General features: G+C 37.4%; 1 protein-coding gene across 21 annotated transcripts in view; it reads left to right on the top strand.

The window, feature by feature from the left end:
• Positions 1–23,921, top strand: part of Cdk19 (cyclin dependent kinase 19) — a 183,978-nt gene that overhangs the window by 126,675 nt on the left and 33,382 nt on the right. For 11 of the 21 annotated variants that reach the window (XM_087208734.1, XM_087208730.1, XM_087208736.1 and 8 more), the window contains one exon: positions 10,626–10,784. The exons of 7 other annotated variants lie outside the window; for them this stretch is intronic. In XM_087208734.1, the coding sequence (XP_087064860.1) occupies positions 10,626–10,784 (159 nt within the window). The remainder of the gene's footprint in view (positions 1–10,625; positions 10,785–23,921) is intronic. 3 more of the 21 variants (XM_087208737.1, XM_087208731.1, XM_004873986.4) reach the window with 1 other exon arrangement.

The following is a 23,921-nucleotide window of genomic DNA, read 5'->3' as shown; positions in this document are numbered from 1 at the left end:
CCTTTAACATTTGGTATATATTATTCCATTATTTTTATACATAATTAAAATGTCCATTTGATTTTTTTTTTTTTTTGATACTGGGGATCGAACTCAGGACCTTGCTCTTGTGAGACAGGCGCCGGAACCACTGAGCTAAATCCCCAGCCCGTCCATTTGATTTTTAACCAATAATTAGTGTGTAGTTTTAGTGGAGTGGTTATATGTGAAACAAGTACATTTCAGGTCAGTTTGTTATTTATATTATTGCTTATCATCAGTAAAAACATTAATAAGACCTAAACTGAAATAATGACATTGTATCTGGTGGAAATAATGTTATCAACATTGATAATAAATGAATGAATATATTGAATGGGGGAATATACATATTGGACAACTTAGCCACAATTCAGATATTTGGTTTTACTTGTTACTTATTCAGTATCCATGTAACAATTAATATCAAATTAAATGCTAGGTGTTCATCTTCACATTGTTTTATTTTTTTCCTTAAATTCTTTCATTGGTATATTTCAGGTACACAATACATTTACATTTATCATTGTGTGCTTGTACCTGTACATGATCTATCTTGGTTCTCATTTATTTCCCCATACCTGTGCACCCTTCACCCCCTCCACCCTTCCCGTCATAGACTTTGTTTCCATTTTTTTTTCTTTTCTCATAATTTTTCCTTTCCCTTCTTGCCTTTCCCCTTCCCCTCCCACCACCCCTACCCTTTTGGACCTTTTCTTCGTATTTCAAATTATCACTTATTTGTTTTCATCATTTTAATCCTTACTTATCCTTTCAGTTTCTCACACTAGAGAAACTATTTGGTATTTACACATGTGTGTCCTATTTATTTCACTTATGAGTAAGGCCTCTGTGCATCCACTTAGCTATAAATGTCTCTAGTTTCTCGTTCTTTATGGCTGAGGGGTACTCCATTTTATAAAAAAAAACCCACATCTTCTTTATCAAGTTTCCTGTTCATGGGCACTTGGGCTGTTTCCAAGCTTTAGCTATTACAAACTGTGCCGCTATAAATATAGGTGCACATATATTGCTGTGGTATGACTCTTTTAATTCTTTTGGGAAGATACCCAGTAGAGGAATAGCTGGGTCAAATGGGACCTCTAGCCCTAGTTGTTTGAGGTATCTCCATTCTGATTTCCACCGTGGTTGCACCAGTCTGCACTCCTACCAACAATGGAGAAGGGTTCCTTTCTCCCCGCACCCCCGCCAGCATTTGTTATTGGTTGATTTCTTGATGGGAGCCATTCTTTCTGGGGTGAGGTGGAATCTCAATGTTGTTTTCATCTGCATTTCTCGAATGACCAGTGATTTTGTACATTTTTTCATATATTTATTTGCTGCTTTTAATTCTTTGTCTGAGAATGTCTGTTCATTTCAGATGACCATTTTTGAATTGGGTCTTTGAATTTGGGGGTCTGATTTTCTTCAGTTCTTTATATATTCTAGATAGTAGTCCTTTTTCTGAGGTACAGCTGCTAAAATTTTTTTCCCACATTGTAGGTTGTCTCTTAGCTCTGTTGGTGGTTTCTCTTGCAGTGCAGAAGCTTTTTAAAAAGATGAGATCCCAGTTGTTGATTCTTTGTGCTAGTTCCTTTGCTACTAAGGTTTTGTTCATAAAGTCTTTTCCTATGCCAATGTCTTCAAGAGTTCTACCTAACTTATCTTCCAGCAAGTTTAATATTTAGATCTTTAATCCACTTCGATCTTAGTTTAGTGCATGGTGATAGGTATGGGTCTAGTTTTAATCTCTGGCAGGTTGAAATCCAGTTTTTCCAACACCATTTATTAAATAGGCTATCTTTCCTCCAATGAGGGTGGTTGGCTCCTTTGTCAAAGATGAGGTGGCTGTGTATGTCTGGAGTTGTTTCTGCATCTTCTAATCTAGTCCACTGATCCTCGGGTCTATTTCTTTGGCAGTACCATGCTGTTGTTGTTCTTTTTTGGTACCAGGAATTGAACTCGGGTCCTTGCTCTTGCGCAGCAGGGAGCTAAACCACTGAGCTAAATCCCCAGCCCTCCATGCTGTTTTTATCACAGTAGCTTTGTAGTGTAACTTCAAGTTGGGTATTGTGATACCCGCAGCCATATCTCTGTTGCCCAGACTTGCTTTTACTATTCTAGGTCTCTTCTGGTTCCAAATGAAGTTTTGGATTGTTTTCTCTAGTTCTGTGAAGTATATTGTTGGAATTTCAATCAGCATTGCATTAAATCTGTATAGTAGTTTTGAAAGTTTGGCCATTTTCACTATATTGGTTCTTCCTACCCAGGAACAAGGGATGTCTTTCCATTTTCTTATATCCTCCTCGATCTCCTTTTTCAGGGTGCTGTAGTTTTCAGTGTAGAGGTCTTTTGCTTCCTTTGTTAGACTGATTCCTAGATATTTCATTTTTTTGGATGCTATTGTAAAAGGAATTGTTTCCCGAATTTCTCTCTCAGTGAATCTGCTATTTGTGTATAAGAAGGCTATTGTTTTTTGAGTGTTGACCTCATATCCAGCTTCTCTGCTGAATCTGTCAATTAAGTCTAGAAGTCTTTTGGTAGAGTTTTTTGGTTCTTCCATGTAAAGTATCATATCATCAGCAAATAATGACAGTTTAACTTCTTCCTTTCCTATATTTATTCCTTTTTCTTTTCTAATTGCTGTGGCTAATGTTTCCAGAACTGTATTGAACAGGAGTGGTGATAGTGGGCATCCTTGTCTTGTTCCTGATTTTAGCATGAAAGTTTTCAGTTTTTGACCATTTAGTATGATGTTGGCTGTTGGTTTTTCATAGATAGCCTTAATCAGGTTGAGATAAAGACCCTCTATCCCAATTTCCTGTAGGGTTTTTATCATGAATGGGTGTTCAATTTTGTCAAATGGCTTTTCTGCATCTATTGAGATGATCATATGGTTTTTGTCCTTGACTGTGTTAATATAGTGTATTACATTTATTGCTTTACGAATGTTGAACCATCCTTGCATCCTTGGGATAAATCCAACTTGGTCAGGGTGTATGATCTTCTTGATGACCCTCTGTATTCTGTTTGCCAGTATCTTGTTGAGGATTTTTGCATTTATGTTCATTAGGGAGATTGGCCCTCATGTTCTCTTTTTGGGTTGGGTCTTTCCCTGGTTTTGGAATCAAAGTGACATTTACTTCCAGGAATGAATTTGGAAGCCTTGCTTCCCTTTCAATTTCCCTGATGAGTTTAAAGAGTTATGGCAATAGTTCTTCTTTAAATGTCTTGTAGAATTCTGCAGTGAAGCCTTCAGGACCTGGGCTTTTCTTTGTTGGTAAATTTTTTATTACATTTTCAATTTCTCTCATTGTAATTGGGGTGTTTAGAATTTCTTTGTCTTCTTCATTTAACTTTGGCAGTTCGTATGTATCTAGGAATCTGTCCATTTCTTCTGTGTTTTCCATTTTATTAGAGTACACATTCTCGAAGTAGGCATTGATGATCCTCTGGATTTCTGCTGGGTCTGTTGTGACTTCACCTTTTTCATTCTTAATTGCATGGATTTGAGCCTTTTCTTTCCTTTTTTTGATAAGATTGGCTAAAGGTTTATCAATTTTATTTATTCTTTCAAAAAACCAACTCTTTGATTCATTAATTTTCTTATCGTTCTCTTAGTCTCCATTGCATTGATTTCTGCTCTGATCTTTATAATTTCCTCTCTTGTACGAGCTTTGGGTTTGTTGTGCTCTTCTTTTTCTAGGAGCTTGAGGTTCTTCATTAGGTTATTTATCTGAGTTCTCTCTGTTTTCCTAATATGGGCATTCACTGCTATGAATTTCTTGCATAGAACTGCTTTCATTGTGTTCCATAGATTTCTGTATGTTGTGCTGGCATTATCATTTACTTGTACGAAATGTCTAATTTCTTCTTTAATTTCCTCTGTGACCCATTTGTTGTTCAGGAGGGTGTTATTCAATTTCCATGTTTTTGTGGGAGTCCTGCAGTTTCTTATGTTATTGATCTCCAATTTTATTGCACTATGGTCTGATAATATACAGGGGGTAACTTCAGTTCTTTTTCATTTACTTAAGACACATGTGATCTATTTTGGAGAATGACCTGTGTGCTGCCGAAAAGAATGTGTATTCTGATTTTGTGGGGTGGAACACTCTGTAGACATCTATTAAGTCTATTTATTCAAAAGCTTGGTTCAGTTCTAGAATTTTGTTGTTAATTTTTTGTCTAGATGATCTGTCTATTTGTGATAGTGGGGTATTGAGGTCCCCCACTACAATTGTATTAGTGCTTATTTGGTTTTTCATGTCCATTAATATTTGTTTTGTATAGTTGGGGGCATTCATATTTGGTGCATAAATATTTAGGATTGTCATCTTTTCCTCTTGGATTGTTCCCTTCACAAGGGTGTAGTGACCATCTTTGTCTCTCTTAATTAGTTTTGGTTTGAAATCTACTTTTTCTGCAAATAAGATTCCTACACCTGCTTTTTTCTGGGCTCCTGTTGTGTGGAGAACTGTTTTCCATCCTTTTACTTTCAGTCTATGAATTTCCTTTTGAGTTAGGTGTGTTTCTTGTGTACAGCATATTGGATTTTGTTTCTTAATCCATTCTGTCAGTGTATTTCTTTTGATTGGTGAATTAAGGCCATTAACATTGATAGTTGTAATTGATAGATATTGACTCATCTTTGTCATGATGTTTTACTGTTGTTGGCTCTTTTATTTCTTATTTTTCCCCCCCTTTTCCCTTTAGTGTCATACCTTGCCTGGTGGCTTCCCTCTGTTGTGCCTCATGGAGTTGTGACCTTCATTGTCTTTTTCTAATATATTGCTTAGAATTGTTTGGAGTGCTGGTTTGGTGTTCATGAAATTTCTCAGGTGTTCTTTGTCATGGACGTATGTAATTTCCCCATCAATTTTGAAAGATAGTTTTGTAGGATACCACAGTGTAGGTCATAAGTTATTTTCTTTTAGGGCTTGAAATACTTCACTTCAGGCTCTCCTTGATTTGAGGGTTTGTGTTGAGAAGTCTGCCCTGATTCTGATGGGCTTTCCTTTGTAGGTGATTTGTTTTTCTTTTCTAACTGCCTGTAGGATTTTGTTCTTCTGTTGGGTTTCTGAGATCTTGACTATTATATATGTAAATGTGGATTTTTTTTGATCATGGCTAGTTGGAGTTCTATATGCCTCACTTATCTGTATGTCCAATTCTCCACCTCTGTCTGGGAAGTTTTCTACTATTACTTCTGTGAACAGTTTATGTCAATTGTACTTTCTCCTGTTTTTTTGTGGACTCCTATCAGTCTTATGTTAATCTTCTTTGCATCATCTAGCAGCTGCTGGAATGATTTCTCATGGTCCCTTACTATTTTGAAGAGATCTCTGTTTTCATGGTCCTTAACTGCAATCCTGTCTTGTATATCTGATATTCTATTTTCAGATTCCCTTAATCTGCTCTGCATGCTTTCAATGGAGTTTTTAATCTCCTGAATATCTGTTTGAATCTGTTTCGTGGATTCCATTTCTTTCTTATGATAGGTGATCATTTTTTCCATTTCTTTCTTATGCTGGGCATTCATGGCTTCCAACATATTTCTGAGCCCATCTATTTTTTTTTTATCTGTTTCTGTTCTAGATCCTCTAATCATGTCTTTAACTCTGCTCACCATCTCTGTAGTTATCTGGGAGATTATTTCTGCTTTGAATTTTTCTAGAGCTTCATTCATCTGTTTTGTTACTTCCTGTGGTATCAGTTCAGGGTGTCCAGGTGGTTGATTATCAGACTTTCCTACCTTATTTCCCTCAGAATTTGCCTTTTGTGGGGTGGAAGTCTGAGTTTGTGCCTTACTTAAATGTCTTCTCATTTTTGTTTTTGGTACTGTCCCTGGTTTAGTTCCTGGGTTTATACTTTGAAGTTGCTTATTGTAAGTATCTTTGTTGATGTATTTAGAATCCTTATGGAATGATTGCTTCTCAGAGGTGTCTTCCAGATATAGCTGGTCTTTAGGTTTTGAGTCTCTAATGGCTCTGAGCCTATCTCATTTTCATTATACCAGGAAGGACAACTGATTAGGTCAATCACAACTCCTTAGCCCAAATGATACAGTTAGCAACACAAAAGCATCAAGTACCTCTTAGAAAATGACAATTTGTGGTAGTTATTAATCTATCACCTTTAACTGTGAATTAAATCAAAATGAAGGGCCAACCCAACATGTTTATAGTGAATAAACCCTTCAATATAGCAACTTTACCCTTTGGGATGGGGACTTAGAAGGAATTGGGGAGGGAGGGACAGGTAGGTAGGAGGATAGGGGAAGGTTAGCAGTGAGGCCAGAGGACACAGGTGAGAGAAGGAAAGAGAAGAAAAGAAAAATAAAGAAGAAATATGAATTAGGGCCAGAACAGAAACACAAAGAGTGATGAAGAACAATGTGGGACAGCAAGGGAGCGAAGGAGAGAGAGAAAAAAGAGAAAAATAAAATTTTAAAAAGAGTAGAAAAAGAGCCGCGGATTTATCTCAGTGGTTTTGCTGCCTGCTGCACAAGCCCAAGGACCCAAGTTTGATCTCCAGTACCAAAAAAGAAAAAGAAAAAAGTAGAAAGAGAAGAAAAAAATTAAAAATAAGAGCAAAAAACCCAAAATAGTGGTAATTTTGAAAATAACAATTAAAAGATAAAAATGAAGGGCCTCCTTCAGGGTATGTCTCTGCTGTCACAATAGATAATGGTAGGCAGCAGTGTGCAGTTATAAGTCAGTGAGTCTTAGTAAGCCAGTCAGAGACCTGTGAGATTCATGCAGATTTCTGGCTGCAAGTCCCAAGTTGAGCTCCCTGTCTTCCTGCAGGGTTGAACTGTGCAAGGTTCTATTGCAGGTTCCAGCTGCCTTTCCCCTGAAGATAGCCGAGGTTCTGATGGGAGGTGATGATCCCTCTAGCTTATGGTGGTCTGGTGTGCCTTTATTGCAGAGATTCTCTTCACTTTTCCAGTGGGCTTCAGTTTTCATCAGGGAGCCTGAGAGAGGCCCCCTCTCTCTTGTTCACTTCTGTAGCTCAGGACAATGGCCTTTATGTCCCCCTGTGCCTCTGTAGTGTGGAACCAAGTAGCTGCACAGCCAAGAGGCCGGGGTGTGTGTGTGTGTGTGTGTGTGTGTGTGTGTGTGTGGTGGCAGCTCTTTTGTTGCAGGCACCTGTACCTGCCTTGGGGGGGGGTCTTTATGCAAGTGGGCGTGGCCAGCTGTACAGAGCTGGGCTCTGTCAGTCTGGGGCGCTCTGCCTGTGCGACTCTGCCCCAGCAACTCTGCGGACAGCTGGTGGGGGTCCATCTTCACATTGTTATCAGTTTATATTGATGAGATTTTTTGGGTTTGTTTTCTTTGGAAGACATGGGTACTGAATTGCTATAATCCTGAAGAATTTCTCATTGGAGATTTTCTTTTATCCTCCTTAAAGTGATTTCATTTATTTTTTAGACTTTTAAGAATTTTAGGGATATGGCAGGAATAAGTCTAGGTAGATTCCAGTTTTACTAACTGAAGAGAAGTGTTTATTACAGATAGTAATGAACACATAAAGAGATCAAGTTAGTATCCTTTGGTACCTTGTCATCCAGGGCTAGATATCCATCTTGGCAACCTCTTGTTATGGCATTGTAGTTCACTTGGAGTCAAATGGTAGTGACCATAAAAGATGCATTTATGATTTTAACAGAAGCATTGCACATACCTTTTTTTTGGCGGGGGGTACCAGGGATCAAACTTGGGACCTTCCGCTTGTGAGGCAGGTGGCAGAACCACTGAGCTAAATCCCCGGCCCTATAACATTTTTAAATGTAACGTTCTTCAAGACTTCCACCTATCTACTATTAACTATGAATCATCTTTTTTTTTTTTTTTTGGTAACAGGGATCAAATGAATCATCATGTTTTAAAATGGTCCTTAGGTATATGAAGTTGTTCTAGATCAGTCTCATAGATGGCATTTAGATTTTAATTTGCTATATTCTTAATGTAGTCACTGTGTGCCATTATATTTTCAAGGTTATGATCATGTTTAAATAATTGACCCAAATCTTATATTGAAGATTAATTTGAGTACTTCTCTCTTGGTTCACAAATTCTATATCTTGTCCTAGATGGAACAGTTAAACACATTTTATTTGTGATCTTGTTGCCTAAATGAAAAAAGTATGACCAGGGCTCAGTTTTCTTCCATCCAAACTTGTTGCTACTTCAGTGTCCTCTCTTTTGGTGATAGCACCACCCTCTTCCTAGCCTAGCAATATTTCTTACCTCTTTGCAGAGCCTTCTTTGTACTCCATATCCAAAACTTGCCAAGTTCTTTCAGTGCCATCACTAAAATATCTCTTCCATTCATGTGTTTTCATGTCCAGTGCTTCCTTCCTACTTTAGGCCCTTATTTCTTCTTTCTTGTATTGTAGTACTACCTTCTTGTTTTCTCTTCAACAATCCCTTTCCTCTTTTTCTGTCCACTTCAGACTTACGAGCTATTTATTTAGCCTCTGCTCAACAACTTTGGAATACTCTTTTTATTGATAGATGAAAGCTATAATTTCTTATTTTTGCTTTCAGGGTCTTACCACATTTAACTCCAAATGCCTTTGAAATTTTTCTCTCTCCGTTATTTTTCACTTATGTTATACTTTTGAAGTATTGATTGTTCTCTGTATCCTAAAGTTTCCTACCTCGATGGCTTTTATTTTCTCTACCTTAAAACTCTTTGCCTCTGTCTCTACATATTCAAATACTACCTGTTTTTCAGAGCTCAACACAAACATTAAAATTTGCCCTCCTACCCATCTCTTCTTAGGAATAATTTCTCTTTGTTGCTAGTTCCTTTTATATTTATTTTCCTATGAACACTTAGCTGTTAGCATTATAATTTATATAGATGTCTTAGATCATCCCCTAGAGGGCATGGTATGTGTTTGATCCTTTTTTGGACACCACTACTCCATACACAGTAGGTGTTGAGGAAATTCAGTGAATGAATATCAGTGAGAATATTGATTATTGCAGCTTGTTTTGGATTGAATATTTGAACATAGTGTCCACAATGAACATTTTATTAATTTCTCATGTGTAAAGTAGAGAGAGATAGGGACAATACAAACAAGACATTCTCAAAGTCCTTCTCAAGGCAGTTAGTCCAAGAGAAGAAATATACATGCAAACAATTAAATTGCACTGTCAGAGATGGGTAAGAGAGAATGTGACTTGTGGCTATAGACAAAGAGGTTTTGAGTGTGGGGATAAGGGAAAGCATCATGAGCAGTTGGCATTTGAGTTACCCTGTGAAGGATAAGTAGAATTTAAAGATTTAGGGGATGAAGGAAATCTAAGGGATGTTGAATGTAAAAAAATCTGAGGGCAAAAGCACTTAGATTGTCTCAGAAAGAGTATGTAGTTTTGACTGGTTCCAATATGGATAACTGGGAAGTCTAGAGAGTTTTGTTGAATATTTGGTTAACTTTCCCATTGCTGGAACAAAATATCTGACATCCATAACTTAAAAGAGGAGAGGTTTATTTCAGCTCACAGCTTCCAAGGTTTCAGTCTGTGATCTGTTAGCTCCAAGGTAGAAACATGGTGGAAGGACACAGTGAAGGAGAGCTGCTTAACTTGTGGTATCTGGGAAGTAGGGAGCAGGGGAAGAGCCCATAGAAAGGTCAGGGGCCAGATATAGTCTCCAAGGTCACACTTCATGACCAGCCCAGACACATCCAGAAGTATGCCTTCCTTGTCTAGCTGTCTCCGGAGGCAGTCAAGATTAACCATCACAGGTTATCTCTTTATTTATTTTTTTTTATTTTTTGGTACCGGGGATCGAACTTGGGTTCTTGCGCTTGCAAGGCAGGCGGCGAAACCACTGAGCTAAATCCCCAGCCCCACAGGGTGTCTCTTTAAAGGAACTAAAAGTTTGAGAAGAACAGAATGGATGCCACTTCCCCCAGAGAAACCACCACTGTTGATTATTTCCTCAGCCATAGCATGAACATAATGTTGAATGTGATTCTGACCTAGTGTGGTGCTTGTTTGGATTTTGTCCACTTTTTTTTTTGTATATCCTTTTATTGGTACATTTTATTTTTTAATTTTTTTTTAATTTTTGAGAATGGCAAATGTTTATTTCTGTAAAATTGCCTTTATCACAAATTTAAAATCTGGAGGAGCCCTCTCCCAAAGACTTCGTAAATATGGATGGAACACCAAGTTTTCATTTTAAAAGGTCATGCTGAAAGTGCTCAGAGATGATCACCGTAGACATTTGTCCAACATCTGAGGAGCCAAGCAACCAGGGTTGATAAGACCACTTCATGGCCCCAGAATTAGAGTTTAAATCCATCCACATAATAGGAAGTAGTAAAATTTCTATGGCCCAACAAGGGACAACTGCCCCATGACAACACAGCTAGAAGTCTTCCTGGGTATTCCATTTCACCTGACAGTGATGACGTGTGTCCTGCTCCCTCTTGTTTAATTGTAGGATCTTTCTTACTATAAAGCTCATTGACACCCTTCTTGGAATGAAGCACATTACGGGGAGGTAGACGGGAGGAAAATATAAATACCTGGAATTATATATGATTTGCAGGTTCAATAAAAATACCTGATTGTTGTTCATAGACCCTAATGCCACACGAAGCTAGAGGATACATGAAGTCAAAGAACTCAAGCAGCGTGATGGAGACTGGGCAGCCATCTCACAGAGTAAGCTCGTGTGGCTGGATTTGCAGGTTGTCCATCAGAGGCCATCGATCCAGTCTAACCATGAGCCACATTGGGGTACGGCTGGCCAACAAGTTGGCGTGAACATGCTTCAACTGGAAAAGCACAAAGACTTTGTTTCTATTTTTTTTTCTCATATTAATTCCATTCCCTTCTTTCCTTTCCCGTACCCCTCCTACTTCCCCCTCCCCTTTGCCCCTTTTCTTCCTATTTCACATCATCCATTACACCTTTTAGTCCTTATTCACACTTTCAATTTCTCACACCAGAGAAACTCTTCAGTATTTACACATGTGTATACTGTTTATTTCACTTAAGAGTATTGCTTCAATGTGCATCCATTTAGCAATAAATGTCTCTAATTTCTTGTTTTTGATGGCTGAGTAGTACTCCATTTTATAAAAACCCCACATTTTCTTTATCCAGTCTCCAGTTGATGATGGGCATTTGGCCTGTTTCCAAATTTTAGCTATTACAAACTGTGCTGCTATGAACATGGGTCCACATGTATCACTGTAGTATGATTCTTTTAATTCTTTGGGGAAGATCCCCAGCAGTGGAATAGCTGGGTCAAATGGGACTTCCAGTCCTAGTTCTTTGAGGTATCTCCATACTGATTTCCACAGTGGTTGCACCAGTCTACACTCCCATCAGCAGTGGAGCAGCGTTCCTCTTTCCACACAGCCCCGCCAGCATTTGTTATTGGTTGATTTCATGATAGCAGCCATTCTTTCTGGAGTGAGGTGGACTCTCAGCATTGTTTTCATTTGCATCTCTCGAATGACCAGTGATGTTGAACATTTTTTCATATATTTATTTGCCATGTCTACTTCTTTGTGTGAGAAATGGCTGTTCATTTCACATGCCCATTTTTGGATTGGGTCTTTAAACTAGACCTATATCTCTCACCATGCACTAAACTAAAATGGAAATGTATTAAAGATCTAAATATAAAAACAAACGCTGAACTGGCTGGAACAGAGGTTAGGTAGAACCCTTGAAGACATCAGTGTAGGAAAGGATTTTATGAACAAAACCTCAGTTGCCTGTGAACTAGCACAAACAATCAACAAGTGGGATCACTTTTTACTAAAAAGCTTTTGCACAGCAAGAGAAACCACCAATGGTGTGAAGAGACAACCCACAATGTGGGAAAAAACTTTCACCAGCGGTCCCTCAGACAAAAGTCTACTATCTCGAATCTATAAAGAACTTAAAAAAATCAGACCTCCCAAATTTAAAGACCCAATCCAAAAATGGGCATCTGAAATGAACAGACATTTACCCACTTCTTACTGAATGCTTCTCCTCCTCAAGTAACTCTAATTTAAAGATTTGAAACATTAAACCATCTGGTCTGTAAGGGCCTCCCCAATTCTTTTCACTGATCAGGAGTCCCGATAACTGGATCACATTGTCATGGTTTTTGCTAAAGTATTTTCTGGAGTAGAATATTGAAATTCTATGTTTACTTTATAAATATATTCTGTAGTAGATACAGAAATATAAGCTGAGCCGGGGATTTAGCTCAGTGTTTCTGCCACCTGCCTCACAAGCTGAAGTTCAATTCCCAGTATCAAAAAAAAAAAAAAAAGCCTAGTGGTAAACACTTGTAATCTGAGCTACTGGGCTGAAGCTGGAGGATCCGAGTTGCCTGGGCAACTTAGAGAGATCCTGACTCAAAATTCAAAATAAAAGGGGCCAAGGATATAGCTCAGTGTGAAGACTCTAGGCTCAATACCCAGTACTAGAGAAAAGGAAGGAAGGAAGTAGGTAGGAAGGTAGGTATGCAAAATATTGAATATAGAACAGGAGTGGCGAACCTATGGCACAATATGGTAATAGTGGGCTATTACCATTGAAAGCTCTCAAAGGTTTGTCATCACTGATATAAGATGTGATATACTGTTAAAAGGAGAATGATGGAGATGTTTGAAAAATTATTTTTCATGAGCTTAACAGTAGAATTGCTGTTTTGGTCATTGTTTAGTTTTTTTTAAAAAAGGGTTCATTTCCTGTTATACGAAGTCAAGCTTTCTACCATTTGTTAGTTATGTTGTTTCAGAGTATTCGCCACCTCCAGATTTTCATTTGCTGTGAGATACCTGGAAAAATCATACAATTAAAGAGTTAGAGGGGCTGGAGATTTAGCTCAGTGGTACTGGTGCCTGCCTGGCAAGTGCAAGGTCCTGAGTTCGATCCCTGGTACCAGAGGGGGAAAAAAAAAGTAAACAGTTACAATAAATGTAAATTTTCACTAAATTTATTGTTACACTAGTCCAATAATATAACCAAAACAATTTATAAAGAAAATAAAAGAGCCAGGGATTTAGTGGTTCTGCTGCCTGCCTCCCAAGTGCAAGATCCTGAGTTTGATCCCCGGCACCCCTCAAAAATGTATTTTGAGGTTCACGCACAAAGCATTATATAACCAAAAAGGTCAGTGTTCTTTATTATGATTGATTTCTTATCTGGAATATTTTAGTTATATAATATGAATCCTAAAATTTAGTTCAGAAGTAGAGAATTTAAATAAAGTCACCATAAAGATTATAGTGAGGAACTACTTTAAAAGGAAAGGAGAGAGCTAATGTATTCATGTTGGCTGAGAAATAGTAAAGAGAGACATAAGTCCATTAATATTTGCAACTTATAAACACTAAGGGAGAAGAGATGTATTTTAATTTTACAGCAGGATATAGCTAAGAATAAGAAGATAAAGTATAGGTTGACTCATTTTTATGGGATTACTATTCTGGTATATTGGAGGAATGCCAGTGTACAGTTTATCTCTCTCAGAATTATGACCTTCTTGAGAACAAGGTTCATACCTCACTAATTTTTGTAGTCTTAGTGTTGGCATATTGTTCATACTCATAAGTTACTCCAGTGGAATTTTAGCAAAGCATTTGGCAATTTCACATTATTCTTTAGCAAAGATAGAAAAATGCTGGCTAAACAATAATATTATTAAACAGATTTATGATTCCTTAGTTTCAGACTATTGCTACTGAATCATTGCCATAAGCTGAACTACCGGTTAAGGTATCTTTTCACTATCATATCCCAGAACTTACCATAGCACACAAGAAACACTAGGATTTTATTGAATGAAGAATTTGGACAAATGCTCCATGGACCCAACTTAGCTGTCTTAAAAAAAATATTTATGGATGTCTTATCCTAAAACTTTAACTTGGAGTTTGAATAATGATTTTTTTTTCACATTAATGTATGAATTTGGAGTCTTTTGACGTTTGAGGCACAATTAGCTATGTGGTCAGCAAAGAAGGTATATAGCAATTTTATAAGATCCAGTTGAGAGAGAAATAATTTTGTACCCAGGAATCTTTTGGATTTTGTTATATATTAACATATAAATGTTTTTAAATTGTCAAAAAGTCATCTCTATTATAGAAACATTTATTCTATTAAAGGTCTGCTAGAATAATAAGAAATTTGCCAGTATTTTGGGTCAGATATGATTTCAATTGATTAAAGAATATGAGCAAGCTGGGTGTGGTAGTGCACACCTGTAATCCCAGAATTTGGGAGGCTGAGGCAGAAGGATTGCCGCAAGTTTGAGGCAAGCCTGGGCTACATAGTGAGTTTAAGACCAGTTTAAACTACATAGCAAGACCCTGTTTCAACAAACAATACAAAAAATTAAAAATAAAAAAAGAAAGAAAGAAAGAAAATAAAGCAGTCACGGTATGGTGATGGATACCTGTAGCCCTAAAACTCTGGGAGTCTGAGGCAGGAGGATCCCAAGTTTGACACCAGTCTGGGCAACTTAGTGACTTAGTGAGACCCTGCCTCCCACCCCTAAATAAGCCTGGTAATGTAGTTCAGTGCAAAGGCCCTAGGTTAAATTCCCAGAACTACCAATAAAGGAAAAAAAAAAAAAAAGAAAAATGCAGCAGATATTTTAGCTACAGAGACAAGTGTATTGTATGACTCTGGATACTTTATTATACTAATTGACATGAACTATAGGGTTTTTTTCCCCTTATGATAACTCTTCATTCAGTCAGCATATATACTGAATTTTCAACAGCATTCTTAATTCTTTATTACTTTCTGGCTACATAACATTTTAAGACTATATAGGGCTGGGGATTTAGCTCAGTGGTTCCACCACCTGGCTCTCAAATGTAAGGGCCTGAGTTTGATCCCCAGTACCAAAAACAAACAAAAGCTCAGGAATCAAGACTATATTAGTTACCTGTTGCTACAAACAAATTCACCCAAAATTTAGTGGCTTAAGATAACATTTATTATCTCAGTTTTTGTGGCTCAGAAATCTAGAGGTATGGCTTCTTTTGGTCCTGTTACAGGGTCTCTTAAAAGGTTACGCCTCTCTCAAGGCTGGACTGGGAGTAATCCCTTTTCTCACTCACTCACTTAGATATTGGCAGGATTCATTTCTTTATGAGCTGATGATTGGTGCCCTATCTTGGCTCCTTGCCACAAGAGTTCTCCAGAGAACATCTCACAGTATGCCAGTTTGCTTCAGCAGGGTGATGGAGAAAGAGGGGTAAGAGAGATTGTATATATTAATGAGATGGAAGTCCCGTGTTCTGCATCGTGATTGTGGAAATGACATCCCTTACGTTTGCTGCATTCTGTTCATTAGAAGCGAGTCACTAGATAAGAGTCCATACTTGAGAAGAGGAATTGACACAATAGTGAGTGTATAAGGAGGTGGAGAGCTTGGAACACTGTTCAAAACTTCCTGTCACAGAGACAGTAAGGCTGTTCAGTGATATTTGGATCCTATTACTGTCTGCTTTTATTTAGTAGAAATACAATAAAGAAAATGCAAGAAGTCTCTTTCATAAATAGTTTTTCCTTATATAACAGTTGCAGGGATGATAAGTTTAGGGGCAGTTCTGCTTCTAAAGAGACATAATATAAATATAATTTACCAATTATCTCTTCCCTTTTAGAAACATTTTTCAGTGATTTATTTCCAGAATTCAGTATGTATTCCTTAATTTCCTTTTCCCACCTCTCCTTTTCTTTTTTCCCCCTGTTATGGAACCACAGTCTGCCTAAGTTCAGAAGGTTTGTTCAATTGAGACCCAGGATTTATCATTTTGAACATACTTAGAAATTTCCATCTCTGTTATACAGTCTGAGGCTTATGCTTATTACTAGTATTAGTCCTTTGTTATTTCTATATTTCACTTGTGTAAAGCAGAGAAAAGATGCAAAGAATAATTTAATGGCAAAACATTGTATTTTAAAGTTGATAATTTTGCTGAGTTCTGACAGCTAGCTGATAAGCAGTGAAAGGACATCAGGCAGAAGCATGAAATATTATAGTCCTTTAGCTAAGGAGAGCATTTAAAGACATTACTACATGAAAGTCCAATATGTGAAAATCAGAGATGACCTTTTACTTTCACCCAGCTGGGGAAAAATGTTGTACTGTGAATCTTTGTGAAAGTTTGGTTAAAATAATTGCTCAGTTGTCATAGAATCATCTAGAAATCTGTGTGCAGATTCCTTTCATACTTTGTCTGACAAGGAAATACCTCAAGTCTTTAATTTTGTTTCTGCTAAACAGGACCTGATAAGGCAGGTATGTTTCACTCCAGAGAAACTCTTAGAATCTTACTATAACCATTGTGCCAGCATTTGAAAGCCTATACTTTTTTTTGCTATACTGGGGATTGAACTCGGACCTTGCGCTTTCAAGGCAGGTGGCAGAACCACTGAGCTAAATCCCCAGCCACCCTTATTTTATTTTGAGACAGGCTCTCACAAAGTTGCTCAAGCTGGGCTCAAACTTAAATCCTCCTGCCTCAGCTTCCCGGAGTGCTGGGATTACAGGCAAGCACCACCACATTTGGCTGAGATCCTACATTTTTTAAAAAAGTTATTTCTAAGATAGCCAATCTTATTACTTATGTCTCAGTTTACTTATCTGTAAAATGAAGATGATGATAGCTAATTTATATGGTTGTTGACACCTGGTCTTTTACTAGAGTTTCTGAATTCCTTCTAATCTCCATTCTATAGAAGCTTTTAGACAGTCTTTCTTGATCTCATCAGCAATCCAGAGATAGATACCCTTTCTTGTAACCTATTTGTCCCCCAGAATTCCATTAGTCTGATACTCTTCCTAGCTTCTCTGCCTTATAAAACAGAGACCTAGTATAATCTATAAGACATGCTTCTTGATAGTGAAAAGAAAGGGCTACATTTTATCTGGTTTGTGATTAAGTATTATAAATATTTTTTACCAGCTCTTCATGTTTAAAAATAACAATCACATTTTTAAAAATGTGATTAAATGAGATCAAAATTAATAAGTGCTTCAAATAATTTACTTTTCATTCTTTCTTGAATGAGATATTGTCTAAGAGAGGCTGTGGAGATAACAATACCTTGCTAGTCAAATGAGTATTATTTTTTATTTGATTTACTAAGTTAACATCCTAGTTAAAGAAAGGTATTACATTTGTCAAAGATGAGGTGGCTGAGTATGTCTGGAATTGTGTCAGCATCTTCTAACCTGTTCCACTGATCCTTGGGTCTGTTTCTTTGTACCATGCTCTTTTTATCACAGTAGCTTTGTAGTATAATTTCAAGTTGGGGATTGTGATACCCCCTACCTTGTCTTTGTGGCCTAGAATTGCTTTTGCTATTCTAGGTCTCTTCGGGTTCTAAATGAATTTTTGCATTGCTTTCTCTAGTTCTATGAAATACACTGTTGGGATTTCAATTGGGATTGTATTGAATCTGTATAGCAGTTTTGGAAGTATATGGCCATTTTCACTATATTGGTTCTTCGTACCCAGGAGCAAGGGATGTCTTTCCATTTTCTGATATCTTCTTCAATCTCGTTTTTCAGAGTGCTATAGTTTTCAGAGTAGAGGTCTTTGATTTCTTTCGTTAGATTGATTCCTAGGTATTTCATTTTGTTCAATGCTATTGTGAAAGGAGTTGTTTCTCCAATTTCTCTCAGTGAGTTTGTTGTTCATGTAAGGAAGGCTATTGATTTCTGTGGGTTGGCCTTGTATCCAGCTGCTCTACTGAAGTTGATTCTTAAGTCTAGAAGACTTTTGTTGGAGTTTTTGGGGTCTTCTATATAGAGTATCATGTCATCTGCAAATAATGACAATTTAACTTCTTCATCTTTGACAAAGGAGCCAGACACCCTCACTGGAGGAAAGATAACTCTTTAATAAATGGTGCTGGAAAAATTGGAAATCAACTTGTCAAAAATTAAAACTAGACCTATATTTTTCACCATGCACTAAACTAAAATTGAAATGGATCAAAGATCTAAGTATTAAAACAGAAACAGTAAACCAGCTGGAAGAGAGGTTAGATAGAACTCTTGAAGACATTGGCATAGGGAAAGATTTCATGAACAAAACTTTAGTTGGATGTGAACTAGCACAAAGAATCAAAATGGAATCTCATCTTATTAAAAAGCTTATGCACAGCAAGAGAAACCACCAACAGAGTGAAGAGACAACTCACAATGTGGGAAAAAAATTTCACCTGCTGTTCCTTAAACAAAGGTCCACTATCTAGAATATATAAAGAACTTAAAAAAAATCAGACCTCCCAAATTTAAAGACCCAATCCAAAACTGGGCATCTGAAATGAAGAGACATTTCTCAGACAAAGAAGTAAAAACAGCAAATAAACATAAGAAAAAGTGTTCAACATCACTAGTCATTTGAGATACAAATGAAAATGCTGAGATTTCATCTCACTCCAGAGAGAGTGGCTGCTATCAAGAAATCAACCAGTAACAAATGCTGGCGGGGGTGTGGGGAGAAAGGAACCCTTCTCCACTGCTGGTGGGGGTGCAGACTGGTGCAACCACTGTGGAAATCAGTATGGAGATACCTCAAAAATCTAAGACTAGAGGTCCCATTTGACCCAGGTATTCCCCTTCTGGGTATCTTCTGAAAGGAATTAAAAGAATCATACCACAGCGATATATGTGCACCCATGTTCATAGCAGCACAGATTGTAATAGCTAAAACTTGGAAACAGCCCAGTTGCCCATGAGCTGGAGACTGGATAAAGAAAATAAAATGGACTACTACTCAGCCATAAAGAATGAGAAACTAGAGACATGTGTAGCTAAATGGATGCACATTGAGGCCATACTCTTTAAGTGAAATAAATAGGACACAAATGTGTAAATACCAAATAGTTCCTCTGGTGTGAGAAACTGAAAGTGTAAATAAGGATCAAAATGTATAATAGATAATTTGAAATAGGAAGAAAAGGTGCAAAGAGGAAGGGGAAATAAGGGTAGGGGAAAGTAAAGGGAAAAAAATAAATATGAGAAAAGGAAAAAATGGAAACAAAGTCTCTGTAAATAGGGAGGGGTGGAGAGGTTGAAGGGAGGGCAAGGGAATGGGGAAAAAATAAGAACCAAGATACATCATGTAAAGGTACAAATTTCCAATGATGAATGTCATTATATTGTATACCTAAAATGTACCAATAAACTTAATGGAAAAAAAAAAGCTATTACAGAAAATAGGACTTACTTCAATGATTTAATCATTCTAGTTTCTTTTAAAATGTAGCACTAACAAACAGCAAGGTGTGGCTTATATATCTTCTAAACTTCAGTTTTAGGTGATTTTTTTCATGCTGAGGAATCCTAACTAGGCTCCAGTGATTGGGGAGCTTGATAGTCTGTGGCATAGCCCATTGTAGGTGCAGTGTGAGGGCCTTTGATGGTAGTGTTGTCATCCATGCACAGGGCTCCTCTCCTCTGTTTAAGGCCTTGTGAAGATCAGATAGGATGTTTAATAGTATTCTGGATATTTGTAGAATGCACTTTACATATATAAAAGCTATTCTTAGCTGAGAGTGGTGGCACATGCTGGCAGTCCCAGCTCTCTGGGCAGGAAGATTGAAAGTTAAAGCCTGTTGTATTGTTCATCATATTATGAATTTGGGCTTTAAAACTTAAAAATTTAACTATAATGAACGTTGCAGCATTGATTTGGTTATCTGATTTTATTACTGATAAATGTGAAGCATCCAACTCCTGCCAGTTCTACTGTTTCTATGGTAACCAAAGGGTGCAAACCCAGCAGTATCACTTTCTTTCACAGCTGGCATTTTGTGTTCACAGTAAGAAGAGTTTTAGTAAAGCAGAGTCTATGCCAATTGAGATGTAACTAGGTCAGAACAATTTTGGTATCCTTTTTTTCATCCTTTCAGGTTTGTTTGCAGATTACCAGTGTGTGTGTGTACATGTGTGTACTACAATTTCCTTTTTTCTAAAGGCATATACTTTCCCTGAAATTAATGACCAGTAAAGTCTTTTGAAAATTAAGGATAATATCTATAAATATAGTTCAGTATAGAATCTTGAGGATGGATGGGGCTGCTCTGAGACTTGCACTCTGTAGACTCTTGATTATGTCTAGTAAGAAAAATGAAGTTATTGATGTGAAAATGCTTTGAAAAGTTAAACACATTTAAATGGTGAGTAGTAGTTCATTTTGTTTTCATTGCTATTTTGAAACACCAATTTATCTTGTGACCTTAACATGTATTTACTTGTTCTGATGGGGACAAGTAATCTCAGTCAAGGGACATAGCCTTAAAAATGACTTTCCTGTGCAATTCTGAGTCTTGACTTGGCTACTGGAACCCTTTACTGTGGATATGGCCCAAGCCCTGAGTTCCTTCCTCAGACTACACAGAAGAACTCATAGACCATTGTTCCCCTAAACCATGCTGCTGTCTCTGCCTTCATCTCAGCCTCTACATGGAGACCTCATGCTTAGAGCTTCCATGGCTTCAAGTATGGTATCTCAGAGAACTTTAATGCTACATAGACCCTCTCTTCTCTGATATATATATATATATATATATATATTTTTTTTTTTTTAGTACTGGGGATTAAACTCGGGTCCTTGTGCTTGCGGGGGCAGGCGGCAGAACCACTGAGCTGAATCCCTGGCTCTCCTCACTTTTATCCTCATTTCATTGTGGTACTCATATTGTGTTTAAACAGCATGGCTCAAGTGCATCTAACAAAGTGATATAAACCCACTTTCTGTATTTCATTCAACAGTTCATAATCTATTTTCATTTCTTATTTGAAGAAATTTTTGTTTCCATGTCTCATATTTTATTGTTTTAATCTTGGTATCTTTATTTTGAAAATGTTTAAGATTATAATTTAGGAATTATAAATAATATGTAAGATGGTTTATTTGAAAATTTTATAAAATTTAAAAAATTATGTCCCCTATAGATCCCACTCTAAGGCTTTCAAAATTATGCTCTATAATCTACCTTTGCCTTCTTTCCACTTATTTGAGCCACATTTACCAAGTCTAGCTTCTGTAAATGCATAGATTGTTTTTATTGAATCATGAATGATCTTCTAATTGTCCATTTTAGTTTCATCTTGGCTTTCATTCTATTGCACCTAATAACTACTCTCAGACTCTGAAATTCTGTTAAGTAGGCTTCTTGTTGTTACTGGGATCCAAATTCAGGGCTTCATACATGGTAGGTGAACATGCTATCACTGAGCTTCAACATCCCAAGCCCTTATCAAAAACTGATTTTGAGACAGAGTATTGCAAAGTTTGCCAGTCTATCCTCAAACTTGTGATCCTTCTGCCTCAGCCTCCTGAATAGCTGGAATTATAGGCATGCACTACCTTACTTAATGCTCTGTTGGTTTTCTTACCTTTGGTATTCCTTCACAGGTTGTTTCATTGGCTCTTTTCTATCTAACTTCCTTTTTCCCCCTTAGCATTATTTATTTTTAATTATGCTTTTAAAAATACCATTTCCATCATTGTAAATAATACTGAAATTACAAAATCAAACATTATAGAAATATTTAATGTAGTAGAAAAATGACAGTCCCTCCAAATCCTACCATCAGATTGGGGAGGCCCCCCCCCATTTATAACTATTTAAAATTTATGAGAAAGATAATATTACAAAATGGGGATAGGTAATTCTAGTTATGTAAAGCCTAAAGTCTTTCCAAGGCCCTGTGTCACTCCATGATTGATAACCCCCCACATACATTCTGCCTTCCATTCTGCTGATTCTACTACTTTCTCTTCTCTCACATTGACTCCAGCCATCTTACCGCTGTTTTTTCTTCACTTAGCCCGTCCACTAACTAGTCAAGATTTTCCCTAACTGCTTCAAATACCATGAACTTGACCTTGCCAATGGGTAAACCTTGCAGCAGCCCTCCCCAATTCTCAGCACAGTCTAGACATGTTTAGGAACCTACAGGCTCTGGTTACTAAGATGACTTGTGCTCTGAAAGCAGAACCATTTGAAATAACAAGCAAGACCTTCTTTTGGTTTCCTCTCTTTCTAGTCTTCATTATTACATCATGTCCTTCCCGACCCCCACAATTCTTAGCCTTTTCTCTAGTCCATCAGGCACATTTTGGCCTCAGGCCTTAAAACTTGCTCTTCCTTTGCCTGGCTGCTTTTACCTTTGACCTAGCTGGCTCACTAGACTCTTACCTCAGGTCTCATCCCAAATGTTACCTTCACCTGAAATGTTACTTTCTCTGGAGGATGTTGAAGATAACACCTTCCCAGCCCACTCAAAACAATGGCCTATCCCCATTCCTTGCTTTATTTTTTGTCTTTAACATCTTCTTTATGTATATATATATATACACACACATATATATACACATATATATATATACACACATATATATATACATATATATACATATATATACACACATATATATACACATATATATATACACATATATATATATGTATATATACACACACACACACACACACACACACACAAAAACAATATTGGGAAGATTATCATTTGCATGCTTCTATTTATTTCCTCCCATCCTGTTCTCCTGCCTCCTCCCAAGAGGTGACAAATATCCTGGCTTTTGAATCATTTATTCACTTATTTAAAAATAAGCTGACTTTAGCTGGGTGTGGTGGCTAACACCTGTAATCTCAGCATTTGTGAGGCTGAGGTAGGAGGCAGCCTGGGCTACATAGCAAGTTTGAGGCCAGCCTGGACTACATAGTGAGACTGTTGCCAAAAAACTGTTTATTTCATTTGTATCTGTGCCAAAATAATATATTTAGCTTTGCTTGGTTTTAGGCCTTATGAAAATGGTATCTTTTAAAAAATATAGTCTTCTAAAACTTACTCCCCCCCCCACTCAATGTAATGCTTCTAGCTTGAACATTTATTTATAATTCAGTGATTTTTTTCACTGCTGTTTTAAAGTTCATTGTGTTACCAGGTAGCTTGCTCCTAAAAAATGGCTTGCCATCTAAACATTACTGTGTTCAGATTGTTTGCCTCTCCTTCCAGAATCAGATTCTAGGTTCTTCTCTTCTCAAAGAATTGAACAAAATGAGCAAAAAGCAGTGGCAAAGTTTATTCAAGAAAGTAAAAGTGAAGAATGGAAGAGAAACTGGTTCTGTAGAGCGAGCTTGGGCTGAGTAAATAGGAAAAGAGGGTAAGAGGAAAGATAAAAGTACATGCTGCCCCTGGGAAACACAGCATGGGCTATCACAATATAGCAAAGTTTTCATGGTGTTGATGTGTCCTTTTATGCTGTCTAACTCTCAAGGAAATCTGTGAGAACTTCTACATAAGGGTCCAGAGAGATCCCATGCCGAGTCTGACATCAAGTCTAGATCATCCTATTGCTGGAGTTCTTGGGAGAAATCCATGTGCAGGGCTTTGGGAACTGTTCTGTGCATGTGTCTGGGATCTTAGAATTAACAGGTCACATCTACTTCCTCAGCCAGCTTTTTCCACGTCCTAATCTAGCTCAGTTGTGTGACTCTACCACAAATTTTTAAAGAATTACAGACTGTGCTGTTATGAGCATTCTTTGAGCTGGATAAGTTACACACCTGTGATCCCAGCACTATAGGAAGCTGAGGCGAGGAGGATCACAAGTTCTAGCCCAGCATGGGCAATTTAGCCATTTAGTGAGTCCCTGTTTGAAAATGTAAGAAAGAGACTGGCAGCATAGTTCATTGTGAAGGCCCTGGGTTCAATCCCCACTACTGGAAAAAAAAAAATCTGTTATATCTAAAAATAGAATTACTGAGTCAAAGGGTATGCAGTTGTTCACTTTTGTAGCATTATACCAACGTGTTGTCTAAAGTTGTACCAATTTATCCCCCCCCCCGAAATGTATTGGA

Source organism: Heterocephalus glaber, unplaced genomic scaffold (genome assembly GCF_053883595.1).
Source record: "Heterocephalus glaber isolate CG9 unplaced genomic scaffold, H.glaber_assembly_v1.0 deba00000942, whole genome shotgun sequence".
Lineage (NCBI taxonomy): Eukaryota > Metazoa > Chordata > Mammalia > Rodentia > Bathyergidae > Heterocephalus > Heterocephalus glaber.
The sequence above is the reverse complement of the archived record's forward strand: the minus strand, read 5'-3'. Positions and strand labels throughout refer to the sequence as shown.